This window comes from Cupressus sempervirens, chromosome 3, assembly GCF_028749045.1.
Source record: "Cupressus sempervirens isolate cs-2001-9-10 chromosome 3, ASM2874904v1, whole genome shotgun sequence".
NCBI classification, from domain to species: domain Eukaryota; kingdom Viridiplantae; phylum Streptophyta; class Pinopsida; order Cupressales; family Cupressaceae; genus Cupressus; species Cupressus sempervirens.
The window spans coordinates 745,947,111-745,964,727 of record NC_143120.1 but is presented as its reverse complement, the minus strand read 5'-3'; the positions used below and the strand labels follow the sequence as shown (position 1 = coordinate 745,964,727).

The 17,617-nt window shown below is 36.0% G+C and overlaps 1 protein-coding gene across 6 annotated transcripts in view; it reads left to right on the top strand.

The window, feature by feature from the left end:
• The window catches only part of LOC149568973 (Integrin-linked protein kinase family), a 100,677-nt gene that overhangs the window by 8,158 nt on the left and 74,902 nt on the right, over positions 1 to 17,617 (top strand). For all 6 annotated transcript variants that reach the window (XR_016362673.1, XM_089821787.1, XM_089821786.1 and 3 more), the window contains exons 2-6: positions 2,327 to 2,401; positions 2,537 to 2,632; positions 2,890 to 2,975; positions 3,133 to 3,253; positions 3,516 to 3,595. Coding sequence is in view for 5 of the 6 variants with exons in the window: in XM_089821787.1 (XP_089677913.1) it covers positions 2,327 to 2,401; positions 2,537 to 2,632; positions 2,890 to 2,975; positions 3,133 to 3,253; positions 3,516 to 3,595 (458 nt within the window). In the remaining variant the exon portion in view is untranslated. The remainder of the gene's footprint in view (positions 1 to 2,326; positions 2,402 to 2,536; positions 2,633 to 2,889; positions 2,976 to 3,132; positions 3,254 to 3,515; positions 3,596 to 17,617) is intronic.

Below are 17,617 nucleotides of genomic sequence, written 5' to 3'. Positions count from 1 at the left end.
AGGTTTTTATTTTTCCTATATTGCTAGGTTTTTCCTACACTTTTAATAATCTCGCTTAGGTTAATAAAGCATGTCTTATTAGGTGAATGCTTATGAGGTGTCACCTTCCTACATGTGAGCATCCATTAGCTATCTTGGGAAGATACTTTGCTATCTTTAGTCCGATAGATGGTTGCTCCTCATTGATTGGTGTTGCCACCTCCTTCCTCTTCCTAGCCTATATAAGCATGTTACCTGGCTTGTATTTGCATCTCTTTTTTTTGCATCCTCTTAATGCTATTTTGCTTCTAGCATTTGCATTACTCTCTTGGAGACTAACTCTGTGTTGCTATTTTGATTTTGTATCATTTGCATTCATAGTTTAGATATTTATTCTTTGCACTAGTTTTCTGGGTTATTAATCTTTTCAGATTCTAACAGGAAGGTCCACTTGTTCCCTATGGCTTGTGTTTCACTCTGTTTGCAACTATAGTTCCCTGATCCCCATGGATACATAGGGCTCTCAGAATATAGAGAGGTGGTTCTTGGGGCTCCCAAATTTTCTGTAGGAAGTCTTGGGTGAAATGACTACTTACAATAAACACAGCATTGATAGATGTTCATAATCTAACTATTGAGACCATGAAACCATTTTAGTATATTTTTAAACCGGTCCATGAGAAATGGGTTAACTCAGATCCGGCCATAACAATGAATAGTCTTGCATGAGAAACATAAATTGTTTAAAATTCTGTGGTTGTAAATGCCACACACAAGCTATGTGATTCATTTTCTTGTGCATGCAAGAGCATAGCTGGTCAAATGCTGTAGAAGGATTTTGAAAAGACAAATTAAATCAGAGGCCTTATGTGGGAGTTACTTGGAGGATTCAAATCATGGTTTCATGGGTTGTATGAAGCTACTATATCTCGCTCAAAACCAAGTCTACCACCCTTGAAGATGTGGGCTCTTGTTCCTTTCAAGTTTTGAGATTTAGAAAGGTCAACCTTACCTTGGGTTATAAAATTCTCTAAAATCCATTAAGATACTTTGGCTTCTTCCAAATTTCAAAGTATCAGGTAAGTGCTTTTCTCAAGGCTTAGATATCCCCAAATACATAATCTCATCTTGGATCATGTAATGCATATTTAAAAAAAAAATTTATCTTGAACATTTTTTTTCTTTACATTGTATTTCTGATGAGATAATTTGAGACTTATCAAATTTTCTTATATTTGTGATAAGTGGTATAATAGTTATCAACGAGTTTTGAGAACAGTGTTATTTTTCCATATGCTGGGGTACCATCTAGATATTTAACTTTTTGAAATCAGAACAGGAAAAGTTAGTAACTTAGCTTATTAGGCAACTGTATTCACCAGTTAAAAATACTAATTAAGTAATTTGAAAACATTCTCATTACTTGTAAAACTAAGAATCACAACAATAACAGAGTATTGCTAGATTGTATACGGGGGTGTACAGAAATTAGTAATTACAGATGGTTCTAGGGTTGTCTTGACACCTCAAGACCATTTACAAATGAAGAATGTTCTTAAAACAAAGAAGAAGCATAGGGTTGTCTCCACAATCACAAAATTAACAGGTTGGCAGCTGTGTTGTTGTCGTTATGGTTCTGTTTCTGTCATGGGAGTGTCATTTGTGCCTTCTGGTTGTGTATGTGATTTGCCAGGTCAGACAAAAAAAGCGTAACTATAGTTAAATGATATTTCTAAATGTTCTTTAGTGTTTGAAACTTTGAACTGTCCTATCAGTTTTTTGTTGTTGAGTTTGTAAATTGTATTTCGACACCCTTTAAAAGACTAAATATCTTGCAATTTTCTTTCAATCTTTTATGTCTTGTTGGTGGAGAAATTTTAGCATATGAGTGCAACAGTGTTCATTGGAGCAAGTTCTAGAGCATATTGGGCTGTATGGATATTTTCAGCCTCAAGAAGACAATAAACTTGTTCCTATAGAGGAGGAGACTGTGACAGGAGAAGATCCAGATCAACTCTTTTGTGATCTTTGTTTGTGTTATGTTAGTTCAGTTCCTGTTTCATGGTATATGTACTCCAATCTACAATGAGTGCATTACTTAAGCAATTCATATTCTAACTGTTTCTTAAGTAAATATATAAGAAACATTATGTGTAATGAAACACGATATGTCAACTAGACATAGAATATAAATGCTAGTTGCACATCAAATTATTTGTACACAATACCTTCTGTTTGAATTTGAGCAATTATTAACTTCTTCAGCATGTCAAGAACAGAATTCTATTAGTCTTTTGACTATTGGCATTTTGCTTTTTCTAATTTGTTTTACTTATTGGGTAACCAGCCACTTGCAGATGCTAGACACTACAAAAACTTAGATGTGTGCAAGCTTTTGGAGGAAAAAGGTGCAATTTTACCGGTAGGATTTCATCTTTTAATTTGACAATCTTGTAGTTGTCCGGGTCTTTCAACAAATTAAGTTTTGCAATTTTTTAAGCTTTCTCATTATCGTGTATCGATCACAAGGTATATCTAAAAAAAATAAAATTTGCAGACACCTCCAATGCATGTTACAAATTTTCGTGAAGTTCCAGAATATGAAGTTGATCCCCGAGAGCTGGATTTCACAAACAGTGTTCAAATTACAAAGGTAACCTACAAGGCAAATGGGTTTCTTTACAGTATAAATCTGTGATAGACTGTTAGGATATAACAGAAATGTGTGGTACAAGCTTGTGTGAATGCATATACTCTTTATCCTTCAATATGCATATAATACACATTACAAGTAAATGCTCTGAAACCACTCATTAACTAAAATGATCCTCAGTAAATTGCCTCCTTATGTATGGCAATTATTATGATTATGGTACATCTCACTTGTTACTGATTATATTGACAACACAGGGAACATATCAAGTTGCATTATGGCGAGGAATACGAGTTGCTGTAAAGAGTTTTAGTGATGATATATTTACAGATGGAGAAAAAGTGTTAGTAGTTTACTAATTAAGAAAAGCTTTAAAAGCTAAACAAGGACATTTAATTTCTGGGTTTACTAAAGCAACCTTTCAGAATTACTCTTGTTTAAGTCTTATTTACTAATCTGCCTGTTATTGAAATTAGAAATATACATCATTTTACTTGCAGGAGGGCATTTAGGGATGAACTGGCGTTGCTGCAGAGAGTGCGGCATCCAAATGTTGTACAGTTTCTTGGTGCTGTCACTCAGAGTAGTCCCATGATGATTATTACTGAATACCTACCAAAGGTTTATATTTAATCTGTGTGTAGTTTGTCCATCATGTTCGCATTCCAGACAAACTTTTGATTTTGTTCTATTGAAATGTTTCTTTTGCATATGCAAATAGAGATTAAATTCATGTGGCCAACTTTGGTTGCAAATTTAATGTGATGCATTTATTGGACACAAAACATCAAAGAACCTATTATTGTAAAGTACAGAGAAATTGAGTGCTATTAGTTGGGTTACTATATCAATTATTTTCTGAGATGTTTGTTGTTTGGTGTAGGGTGATCTTGATGCCTATTTAAAAACAAAGGAAGGATTGAAACCATTGAAGGCACTAAAACTTGCCCTTGATATTGCAAGGTATTTCATTGACTTATCCTAAAAAACATTTGATCTAAGAATGATTCAATGTTAATGAAATTAAATGTCATGCATACTTAGTTTCTTAATTAAATAAAACACATTCCCTTATTCTAAGGGAAAATCCATTCTAATTGGTTCTCTAGGTTCCAAATATTTGTAATTTGCTTCATGTAAAATGCTTTCAATTTTTTCATTTTTTATTTGATTGGTAAGGGGCTGAAGCCGAATCAGTTTTGACTGGAGCTATGAACCAGTAAGAGGCTGGAACCAGATTGCTTTGAACCAGTGAGACCATGTTTTTGAGGGACCTCATCCTCGGTTGTTCGACGTTACACCCTTATATCTCCTTGTACCATCACAATAACCCCTTTGTCTTTTCATTTTAATCTCCTTATACCTCCCATTAACTCCTTATCTCTCCACTTGGCATCACCCTTATCTCCGTGGGGCTCCTTGTGGCTCTACTCTTGTCACTCCTTTGAGTGGTGTCACCTACCTTATGTCTCCCCTGCGAAGACACAATGCCTGTCAGGGTCACTCTAATCACTGACAACCAAACCTATCTTTTTCCTTCATTTGAGCATCCATGTGGGCCTTAATATCAATTCCTTCCTGTGTGGCATGTGAGCGGTAGAGCAACTGGGAAAATTGTTGACTCATTATATCAAACTTGTTTTTGTGTGTGCAACATGGGGTTCGAAACTAGGATGCCTGTAATAACACAGGTTTGCAATTGCCATTGCACCACAAGTTCATGCCCCAATTTTGGCATTTTGGTAACTTTTTTTAAAAAAAGTGTAATGTTCTCTATTCCTTATCGAATGGAATGAAATCGAGGGTTGTGACTCCTAGACATATTTCAAAGGAAGTAGTGGTGCAAAATATGTAAAATACAGTAATCTATGAAAGGAGGAATATAGAAACTAAAATGATAATACCTTTAGAAGGAAATAAATACAAAAGCAATATACCATAATACAAAATAATTTGGGGAAAGAAAATCCTTTTGAGAGAGAAACACTATGCTTTAAAGAAATTGAATGTATTATTTAGCAATCACAATGGTTATGATACACTTGTAGAGCCACAACATTTCCATACAAGCAAGAGACACGAGTCAATTCTAGTGGCATAACATGACCCACAAAACTCATTTTGAAACCCTTATCTCTAGCACCTAGTAAATAGGAGAAGCGATATATGAAACTATCAAATGGTATTTAGGAAACCATGAGCTCAACCAACCCAAAATGTGACATTAAAATTGTTGTGAGTTTTAGTCCACTACAACATGTAGAATTAAATGTTCAATGTTTCAAAGTGAAACAATTAGATACTCAATCCTCTTTTCAATAAGGTCACTTCTTATGCTAAGTTTGCAAAGTAAGATCACAAGGTGACTTTAAGGTTCCTTCAACTGTGGATACTCACTCAGTGAAATAATGTGATTTGTGCGATCACCCATGGGGCTTACGCTAGTTCATTCAAGACTTGTAAACTTAATTTTAGTCATTTGGCTTTAGAATGTGCAGTGAAAATATGCTTTTGATTTTCAACTTTTCCACTTTAACCTAAACTTCTAAATCTTGCTATTCCTACTTTTACTTCTACTTATGAATGCAAGGAAATATTGAAGGACTTGAACTCTACTAGGTGTATTCTTGTTAGCGACTCCACCCACCTAGTGCAAGCTTCTATAGTGAACTCAAATGGTTTTTAAATCAATATCTCCTCTTTAATCCCATCAAATAGATGCAAACTAAAGATCCAATACCAATTGAAGTTAAGTGCATTCAATTATCACTTAACCACACAAGGCATACTCACAATTAGTAAGAAGTTAGTGGCTTGGACTTGTTTGAGTCGAGTTACATCCACAATTCCTTTCATTCAACTAGACTAAATTACTTAAAGAAAAATCTATTCTAACAACTTGAATTGAAATCTAATCTAAATGAGGGATGTAGATCACCATGCAATAATGCAAACTTGATCACAACAATTCACCATACAAGTCACAACAATGAAAAGTAGAGAAAATTTGGCATTATATTAGCAACAATTCTCAAACCTCCTTTACAAATGGGAAGGGTGGGGGTTTGTATAGGAGTCCCAATTGCAATGAATGACCAAGATTGATTTAAAATCAAGGGCCCAGATTAGACCATTACAAACCCTAATAAGGCTAATAAAAAATAGCTAATAGAAATTAAGCACCACAAAATGAGCCTATGAGAAAATTTAATGGCTTGAGAATTAATAGAAAGCAAGGAAGCCACATAGTCATCATGCAACTTATCATCCAAGAGGTACACTCCCTTTTAGCGAAATCAATGATATTAGTTAAAATTGTTTGAAGTCCTCCATGTCAATACTAGGAAGGCTGCTATGTTGTATCTCCATAACTTCTAACTTCTCCATGCAAGTGTCCAATGTGCTATCCTAATAGGAAGTGTGTCATTGTAGATCATTCATAAGATCCACGAGTGAGATAAATTCAATCAAGTGACTCTTCTCAAGAGAGTCTATGTCTCTGAAATGAATTGATTCCATCCTTGCCCGCAGTTCAACTAAATCCAACTTGCAGGAAGCATTAATGTCATGGCCAAACAACTCCTCGATTGCAACAAGGACCCTCAAATGTATCCCCAAGATAGGACCCTTTACGTCCTCACACTGTGTGGGTGCATGTTCATTGTGTAGTCTTCCTAGTAACCAATGAGAGATACCAATAGCCAAATTTATATACGTTCCATTTATCAGTAACTCCCTCTTGAGTTAGGATCAATGTAGGGATAGTCCTTAATGTCTTGAGATGAGGAATAACTTTATGTTTGATGGGCTGAAATTCCTTCCACATCTCATCCAATCTGTGTATTTTATCTATAAATATTGTGGTCCTTTCATGTGCTTGAACCATCTTAGTGAAAGAAGTCTTGACTTGTTCTTTGATACCCTTTATCCATTTCTTCACCGTGCCATAAACACAATGTAAACTTTGAGAAGTGGGGACATATAGAACAAGTGTAGCGCTCTCATGCCCTGATAGATTCACATATTTGTTGATGATCTCCATCATCAAGTTCTCCATTTCTAGCTTTTCTCTTTCATTTAGTAACTTCTTTCCCATTTTCTCAATAGTATCCACAATGTCTCTCCATTCCTAAAATTCATGTTCCTCAATAGTGGGTCCTATATCAAATGAGGATAAATGATAATCATTAGGAGCTCACCTTCATTCTTGTAGCCAATCAACAACCAAATTCATATTATGAGATCTCGACTCATCTCTGGTAACCTTATGAACCTCCCTAGCTGCCCTAGATTCCTTTACACTCCCAATCCTGCTAAAAAATGTATCAATGTCATCGATAGGGAGAACCTCTTCATACAAATCCATACCATCATCCATCTGTTCATCCTCATCACATCCTTTTTAACGCTGAAATGAATTCACCTTCCATCTCTTGAGTATTAGGATCAGGCAGACTCATATCATCACCCAAATCAACCACAAACTGTACTATAGGGGATGATGGCAATATCTTTGTACCTTGTTGTACTAAATGTGTGGATAAAGTTACCCTTTAACTGTCTTGAGGTAGAATTTTTGTATCTCCACCCTGTACTGAATCAATATCCATAATATGAGTTTCTATCTCCTTAGTTGATAAGGAACTAGGAATGAGATTAGGTGTGGTGGACCTATGTCTTTGGCTTCCAAATTCGTATTGATAATTTTGTCACTCGATGCTTGTGATGTTTTAGCCATATTACCCCCTTTCTTTGAAGTTTGCCCCACGTTCTGATTTTGCTATCTTGAAGTGTTGATTTTGCTATCTTGAAGAGGAATTCTCACTCTTCATCTTTGCATGGGTGAAGGTAACACCCTTTTTGGCATAATTGATGCAGAGATTGTTGAGAGTCTTGAGGTACAGGTTTGACAACAAGATCAATTATTGTGTTGTCATTAATATCAACTTAGTGTTGTGCTGGTTGACAGTGTTCCAGATGAGTTGATAAGTGTTTGAGTAGTTGAATCCAGTGTTACAGAAGGAATTGGAGTGTGCGGTTCTAATGGGAGACTTAGAGATGTCTCTAGATGTTGTATGTTGGTTCACAAGGCTTCCCAACATGTATGGAGAAAGATATGATTGCTTGAAGGCTGATAGAGAAACCAAAAGAATAGATAGTGACATAGGATTTATGATTTGATTGGCCTATCAAATTGGTGTGGATTCAGGTATTTCGGTTTAGTCCGTCTTATCTTGATTGAGCTATGAGATTGCTGTTGCAATCCCAAGATTATTGTAGTACCAGAGGGTGTTGTTTTAAAGAACAAAAGATTGTTCTGTGCAAGCAGTCAAAGTGTTCAAAATAGTTGGTGTTAGATCCTCAGTCGGTGCTAATGCAGTTCGTTGTAGTGAATATTTTAGTGTTCTAGTTGTCACAGTGATGTGGCAAATCAGATGTGTAATGATGAGTTGGCCTCACATAGACCAAAATGATCAGATTTGTCGAGCATATAGAAGCATGCTGGAAAGAGTCACAAAGTTTGACTGTTCTTGATCAAATTGATGTGCAGATGCATTTGGAGGCCATTGATTTGTAAATGTTTTATTATTGTTTGGTAATACATTTGATTGGACTAGGTTGAAGAGTGAAGATTCAAAAGATCAAATTCAAATGCAATTTGTTTGTGAACGACAGTGGCCGTCCTAGTTAGTGAGAATGTATTTCCAATTTGATGGATTATGAAGTTGTAGATTGTGAATGCCAGGGTACAATCGAGAGAAGGGTGTGGAAGTCTGCAAGAGAAGCAAAGATTGAACTTAATTGGATATGTACTAGAAAAGGAGAAGTGCTGGTCTTAGATCACTATTGCACTTGTTGAATCCTAACAGGTTCTTCAAGAGAAATCCCTTAACCAGGTAGATCTTAACATGTCTAAAGTTGAAATCCTCTAACCTACTGGCTCTTTAACTAGGGTTCTAAATCTCTTACCAGGTTACTTCTAGCAGGTTAAAGCTCCTAACAGGGCTAAAGGTAAATTCTTTAATCAAGTGATTTCTAACAGGGCATTGTAAAGCTCCTAACATGGCTAAGTTTAACAGGATGTACTTCAAAAGAGTGCAAGTTATTTCCCTCTAACCAAGAGTTTCCATGATAAAATATTGGTGTTTTTGTGTTGCATGTTTGAATGGTTTTATTTGTTGCTGCACAAGCTATAAATTGATGAATGTTGTTGAATGATTGATGAATAGTTTGGATTTGGTAGATTATTGATTCACCCCCCTTCCCTCCCCCCTTCCAGTAATCTTAGAACTTATAATTCTAACACTTGTTTCATCAACCTTTTCACTTTCTTATGAAACCATGCCCTCGATTTGTCCATCACTCCTTTCGTCAGGATCTTCAAGAAGAGATGTAAAGAACCATGCAATACTCCAAAATGATCATATATATCCACCATTTAAGAGAACAATTTTGGTAGTAGTTTGGGGCAACAATGCTCCAATACAACTCCCTTACAAATGATGTGAGCAAGCCTTTATATAGGGGCTCAATTATAATGAAGGGGCAAGATTAAGTCAGTATCAATGGCCCAAATTATTCCACATAGCTACAAATATTAAATGCCCACCCAATTATAATTAGGCACCACCATGTGGGGCAGTTAGAAAATTACATTGCCTTGATGAGCTAATAAGAAAATACATTAAGCATAACCAATTGAAAAGATGCATCAACAAATGGGCCAATGAAAAAATTACAATATTTTGTAGGTCAATGAGAAGAGAGGTTAGGTAGAAGCTTGTATAAGAAGCCACCATTTAATGAGCCAATAAGATTATGCTACTTGTATTACACCAAGCCATCTCTAAGTATATTCTTTCTTGTATCCTTTTCTTTTTTGGTAGATTCAATGAATCTAGACACGATATGGTGAAGTTCTTCCACTAGGACACCTGACACATTCTCATTGGTTGAGGAAATGGCTTCTACCTTAACACCCAACAGACGTGATAAATACCCCATTTGGTGATGAGAAATCATTATTAAACCTTCAATTCTGATGGCTCATACTCCCCATTTGCTTTATCTTCATTTTCTTCACCTTCATCATTGGAAGTCTTCTCTTCCAGTGTTTCTTGTCTTGAATCTTGCCTTCTTGAATGTGTTGATCTTTTTCATCACATTGTGGATGTATCCTCCATGTAATTGTGTTGCTGATTCCTTCTTCATTCTTCACTATTATCTCATGCATCATGTTGAGATTGGTTAGCTTCGGTCAAATAAATATGGATAACAATATGTTCAATATAACGATATGATCGTATGCATGTATATGTATCAATATACATTGTGGATACTGATACATATATATACATACTTGATAGCTGAAATCATATCATGATATCGATCTTCTTGTTGAAGCAAATTGACCATCTATAAAATCAGATTGAATATGTTCCAAGTACATTGCTACAAATTTATATCATGATCAAATCATATTGATCGAGATACATGACAGATCAGATTTTATTGGCATTTTTTATTGCAAGATCGGGCTTCATATTGACAGTAACCGATTGGTATTTGTTATTGTGGATCGGGCTTCATATTATAGCCGCCCATCATGATGCATTTGTATTATCATTATAGCCGCCGATCATTGGGTTTGTACTTTTAATATTGTGTTTGCATAACCACTGATAACAATTGGTTATGTTAAGGTAATGAAGAGATATGTATAAAAGACATTTTGATGAATAGACATGACTCCTATGAGGAGGCATGAGTATCCATCAATATGCAAACATATATGTACGAATGAAGATCAAACTTCAAAATGCTTACAATAATCTATCAATGCGTACTACTTGGAGTTCGATCTTCATTAATATATATTCATTGTTTATATTCAAATCAATTTGAAGGGCAGTTCACAACTGCATATATATATATATATATATATATATATATATATATATATATATATATAATGAAGTGCAGTCCACTTCTTGATTTGGCAGCTTTGCCACTTGAGAAAGTGGAAACCAATTCTTGACGTGTCAACAATGCCACTTGAAGAGGTGGAGGCCACTCCTTGATGTGGCAACCCTACCACTTGAGAAGGTGGAATCCACTCCTCGAAGTGCCAACACTAAAAGGGGAAATAGTATTTTAATTTTAACAAGAATTTTTCTTTTTTTTCTTGTTTGTAGTGAAATACTTACCTTTTTAATATATTTTATGGCTCAATTTTTTAAATCTTAATCTCTCAATTTTCACACTTAGCCAAATTCTGTCAAGTTTTGACACTTGGCACAAATTTGCCAATTTTGGACAAATGGATTTTTGGAAGGCTTGCAAAACTCTCAATTGTTGCTTTGGTGTGAAAATCTCACAATAGTATCCTTTATTACTATGAGATTAGTATAGTAAAAATGATTACCTAGGGTTTGCCTAGGCAAAGTAGTATCACAAACAATAATTAATGCCTTGTTGGACTACACCTCTCCATAAATCAACGCCATCCTGCCACATCATTAGTTCCATATTTAAATTCAAAATATTTCCATTTGTTCCCCCACTCTTGCTTAGCACTCAACATTTTAGGGTTGTGGGATATCCAAAACAAAGTACAAAGGAGTAGGCACCCCTTCCAAAATAGAGTGCTACATGCCATCTCCATTGGATTTTGAACACTCTCCATCCAAGAGAGTTTGGATGTCAATTGGGAGAGAAAGAGGGTTTGACCAACACCTCAACCCCTCTAGGTAGTAACCATTTGCAGCTAGAGAATCCATAACACTGTTAACCTCCTTGTAGACATGGTTGATGACAAAAGAATCAAAGCCTGCAAGAGCTTGTGAGCATCCCCCAAAATGCCTTCCATGAACTAGTTGGTCTTGGACCACCATTTAACAACATCAATGATGAGTTTGTAATCCCTTTTAGTCGAAAGTGTTCTAATTCCAATGGTGAGCACAATCCTGAGTTCTCACAGAAAGCCCAATCCCTTAGTTTGGCTTTTTGTATGTCTGGGCAATGCACCTTTATTGGCTGCAATAAACTCCCAAGAGTAATTGCTGACCACTCCTCTACCAATAGCCAAACCTTGAGATTGTGTTGCTATGCCATCAAAATTTAGTTTGGACTAGTCTGACCAAGGGGGAGTCCATTTGGTGTTTTTCCTTCTTGAGCCTTTTGGATAGGTCAAACATCCTAAAGGTGTCATGAAATCCCCAATTCCTTGCAATTTGGCTATTACAAAGGGGAGGAGGAAAATGTGGATAGGGGCACCTAGTGACACTTAAATTCTCTAACATCATCTTGTGGAAAATATCATAAACCACATCTGGCAAGCATTCTTTTTCAAAGAAGGTCTTGTTTTTTCTCTCCTTTCAAATTGCCCAACCAAGATGCAAATGGATTTGCCTCCACAATTGTCTAATATTGGGATTGAAGGGTTTTGTCCTAGTTAAAGGCAATTTGTTGGACATCCCTTATCATTGTGATATTGCTATCAGGATTTAACTGTGTGATTTTGAGTCAAACTCATTGACCCATATATCATGAGTAGTGATTCAACATAATCCATCTCTCATGAGAATAAATGGAACACTTAGCACTCATTGGATCTAGGTGATGCTCATAGGGGTGAAGCATCGGGACTTCCCAAGAGGTCACCCATCCCAGTACTACTCCAGCTTGAGCGTGCTTAACTACAGAGTTTCGTCCATGGTTAAACCCAAAGCTTGCAACCCCATTTGCAAAACCTTCACCAAGTGTTGTGCCTTATGAATAATTCATTAGAAAGCCCCTTAAGCTCATCAATTGATAAGTAGGAGATAATTTCCACAGCAAGTCAAATTGTGATATTGCAATCAGGATTTAACTGTGTGATTTTGAGTCAAACTCATTGACCCATATTTTATGAGTAGTGATTCTGTTACATCCCAATTTTTGACCTAATTTGAAATATAGCCGTTGAGGTTCACATAAAGTCAGCTGGCAATTTAATTCGTTATAATCTAACAAAATGGATGCATGTCGAAGGGGTGGAAGCATTGTCAGAAAAGAATTAGGCAGGGCATCACCATCACTGGACAGATGGGTAGAGGACCTAGCGACTTGGAACAGGATACATTTGTGGGACCCGCATGAGTTATTTAAACAAATAGTTTAAATTAAATAATTGGGTTAAACTATAAAACATATCTCAAAGGATTTTAATATATTTTTTTTCATCATATTATATTAATTAATATTTATAAACGTTCATATATGTAGAGATGATTTGGCACCTTTTTAATTTAATAATTAATAAAGTAATGTTGCTTGTAAGTTTTTAATAACGTTCAAATTATAATAACATTTCAATTATTGTAATTTTTGAATTACAACCTTCCAACTCTCGTTCCATTCTTTTATTCTTTTCATTTTAATAATCTTTGTTTATAACCGATCAGACACTTGGCGTTCTTACTTGTCTATTAATCTTTTAAGTTACGGAAGCTAAAGGGTCACCTTATTATGTTATAAGAAGTCAAGAATGGGAGTTGAAGATATAATTTGTTTTAAGCACCGGATTACCTTTTCTTCTTATGGGCGAATTTCCAAGCAATTATCGAGAATCAATGGAAAGGGGTGACATCTGCTCACTGTTGTTATGACTTGGCTCCGAACAAGCAAGATGCATCATGTAGTTCTACGATATTAGGGGGTCTGTTCTTAGAGCACCCATTTCATCAGGCGATGTTGTCAAATTCAACGAAGTACTTGCATCGGCATGATAATGGAATACTTGTGTATAGAGAAAGATGGTGCAAATCTAAGGAAATATGTATGTGTGCGGGGTCTAGAAGAACATCGATTGAAAGTTGGTTTCAGGATGGTCAATATCAATGCATATTCAGAAGACAAGATTGCCACAGACTTGAAAACTTTTATGATATCTTGGCTGTTACTAGAAGGCTATCCAGATAGTGTGGCTTCATCATATGGGTCATACATGCAATGGCGAGCCTTCCAGATCAGGAAGCAGGGATTGGCGGATTCATTCCATTGCAAGTCTAACTCGGATTTTTGGTCTCGTAAGATATCCAGTGCAACCCGTAACCTTCTTTAACACTCGATTATTTGTGATTCAGAATTTTGTTCCTTAAAGATGTCAGTAGTAAGACAAAGGTTTTAAGCATAAAATTATTATTTTCAAGACTGACGGTTCCTTGAGGTTATGATTTTGCTTATATAGTCTGCCGTAATCCTGGTTTTAATATGATATTGTTTATGCATAATAATTTGTCGATTCATATATAATTGAATATGTGAGATGATAAAATAGGAATTCTTTAAATTCACATACAGCTCAAGGCATAGATGTTATCATTCCAAATGGAATCAAATTCATCTTGAAACTTATAAATATATTTAACTGGGAATGAGATATTGGAAGCAGAACACCAAGGAATTCACCAGGCGAAGACGCCAGTATGTGGTGAAGAAGGTGTAAAGTATCATTAGGATCTTTAATCTGATAACACCTGGGAATCACCAGCTTGGGGGCCTGAATAAGGTGAGGGGGTAAAGAAAATCGACAAAACGAGTTGACATCGGTACTTGTAAAAATAATACATAAAACATTTCTTTAGCTTATGCATGTTTCAATCAGGAAGAATATTGTCAATTTTGAGATCACTAAAGAATATAATCGCAGAATGTGAAATGATGTTTGTATGTAATCTTCTTGAATAATTGTAAGAGCCATCTGCTCTGAGAATCCTGAATACTTGGAACTCACTTGGCTGTGAAGCCAAGAAGATGGGTGATGAGGTAAGAGAAAAGTATCCTCAATAATATGAATCAGTATCATTTAAGACTTTTCAATATTTACCATTTAATATGAATTAATTAATAGCTCATGCATATTCCTGTTATGATGATCTCCTGCTACCAAGTCGTATGGCGTGTTATATATCATGATGCCTAGTGAATGGTAAGATGTTCCTTGTCAATTCCGGGTAGGGAGGGCCTTTCTCGTTAGAGATCATGTGGGGATATATATATTGCGGTCCAAGGTTGGGTGGTAAAGCCCCTGGCAATGTTTCAGACCTCTCTCAAGATGTCAGATATGCGTCAAACAGAGATAAGCCATGAAATCAATTGTTTATTGGAAACAGGTATTATCATTTTTGTTTATGAGAAGGTAAGATTAAATTGAGGTATATCATTATTATCATCATTTTACTTCATATAAATGAATATTGAATATAAGTAATTATCTAATCTTGAGAAATTGTCACAGATAAGCCATTGGAAGGAAAAGAAATCCGAAGCCCTAATTGATTGCGTGACAGCTAGAACCTTAATTTATATGGGGGTATTGGAAGCCCTAACTGAATCCGTGGTATCGAAAACCCTACTTGAATCCGTGGTTACGAAAGCCCTAAATTGAATCCGTTGTCGCGAAATCCCTAGATAAAATCCGTTGTTGCAGAAGCCTTAAATTGAATCCGTGGACGCGGAAGCCCTAAGTGGTAAAGCAGTACTAGAAGCCCTAAATGAACTGATGGTAATTGATGCCCTAATTGGTAAGATGATATGTGATGCCCTAATTTAAGTTATATTGGTATTTAGTGGTATTCATCAAATGATTTTTGAGATGGCAGTCGATTTGAGAAATTGTTGTAGTATATTTGTGGACTAACCCGGGTGGTTGCAGAAGCATACTTAGATGAATTTCAGTCTCAGTTTTCCCGAGGTATGTGATTTCAATTTCTGAAACAATTTCATTAAAAGGTATTTCAAGTATTTAGTTAAGCAATTTTGTTTAACTGACTTTAATGGTAATCTTCTTCACATGAACATGAATGATGTAACTACCTTCTTATGAAGTCGAAGTTAGAACTGTATTCTATGCTTATGATAGCTGTTAAAATTAGACCCAGGAAAACCGGCTGTTATAGATTCAAGATAAATCCATCTCTCATGAGAATAAATGACACTTAGCATTCATTGGATCTAGGTGATGCTCACAGGGGTGAAGCATCGGGACTTCTCGGGAGGTCACCCATCCCAGTACTACTCCAGCCTGGGCGCTCTTAACTACAGAGTTTCCTCCATGGTTAAACCCAAACCTTGCAACCCCATTTGCAAACCCTGTGAGTATCACCTAGATCCAATGAGTGCTAAGTGTTCCATTTATTCTCACGAGAGATAGATTCATGTTGAATCACTACTCATGAAATATGGGTCAATGAGTTTGACTCAAAATCACATAGTTAAATCTTGATAGCAATATCACAATTTGACTTGCTGTGGAAATTATCTCCTACTTATCAATTGATGAGCTTAAGGAGCTTTCTAATGAATGGTTCATAAGGCACAATACTTGGTGAAGGTTTTGCAAATGGGGTTGCAAGCTTTGGGTTTAACCATGGAGGAAACTCTGTAGTTAAGCGCGCTCAAGCTGGGGTAGTACTGGGATGGGTGACCTCCCGAGAAGTCCTGGTGCTTCACCCCTGTGAGCATCACCTAGATCCAATGAGTGCTAGGTGTTCCATTTATTCTCATGAGAGATGGATTCATGTTGAATCACTACTCATGAAATATGGGTCAATGAGTTTGACTCAAAATCACACAGTTAAATCCTGATAGCAATATCACAATTTGACTTGCTGTGGAAATTATCTCCTACTTATTAATCCCTTATCATTACCTAGTTAATTTGGAGTAAATCCAATACTTTTTGCTACAACTCACTCACAAAGAAGCAATGTATGAGTAGGTGGTTAACCGACTTCTCTCACTATTTATAGAGGACACAACAATTTGACAATTGAAACCCTCACTTCATGAGATTTTCCTAGGTAATAATTTTTTCATGCATATCCCCACTAAAACAATTGGATCTTAGAGATTAATAGGGAGTTCTAGACCTTTTTACAAAACTTATCTTGGCCACCATCATGAATAAGCATAAGGTAGGTAGATATCATTGTGAATTTACCATTGACATTCCTTTTCTAGACAAAGCTATCCTCCCTTAGAAACATCAAAATTTTCTCCTCTAGTCTCTTTTGGAAATCCAATGCTAGAGGAAGTAGTTGCTAAAGGCCTTAGCAACAAAGGTGGATGTCTTTCTAGGATCTAGATTGGTCGATATAGTTCTCTACCCAAACCCCCAAAGAATGTTTAACTAACCCACAAAGATTAGGAAAGGTTGAAAGTGACGAAAGGGGTGTATCTTCTAGCCAACTATCTTCCTTGATTTTTTTTTTTAAAGATTGTTGCCAATCCACTATCACAAACCTTGAAGGAGCAAAGTCTTGCAATTGGGGGGATGTTGTTCCATATTTTAGACCACGTGGGGAGTACTTGCATATTTAAGAAACAATGGAATCTTTCCTTATTTTACTATATAGCAAACATTATATCACACCAAATTGCTTTATGTTTGTTAAGGTTCCAACCAATCTTAGCAAAAACAACCTTGTTAAGGTTAGAGATTTTCCTAACACTATGACCTCCCATAATGTTGCCCAACAAATTGAATCCCATTGAACCAAAGCCATCTGCTACTTCTCTTCCATTCCAAAGAATAAGAAATTTCTTTGGATTCTCTATAGATTTCTAAAGAGTGAAAAACAATAGACAAGGATTTGTTGCATGGATTGTTTGAGGAGTTGCAACTTACCCGCACTACGTAGGAGTTTGTCTTTCCTTGCAACCAATTTGCATTACATTCTTTCCAAGATTGAGTTCCAAAATGAGTTTGAAGCCTCTTTGAATGTGAGTGACCACCCACGATTAGTACAAGGAAGATCAATACACTGATATCCAATAATATTCCTAACTTTGCTTTGTATGGCATGATGATTGTTAAAATAGACTTTGGTTCTAACATAATTGATAATTTACCCCGACACAAAGGCATATTGGTTGAGGAAGCATCTCCAGATTCTAGCTTCAAGTACTGAATTAGTACCGAAAAGGATTATATCATCTACA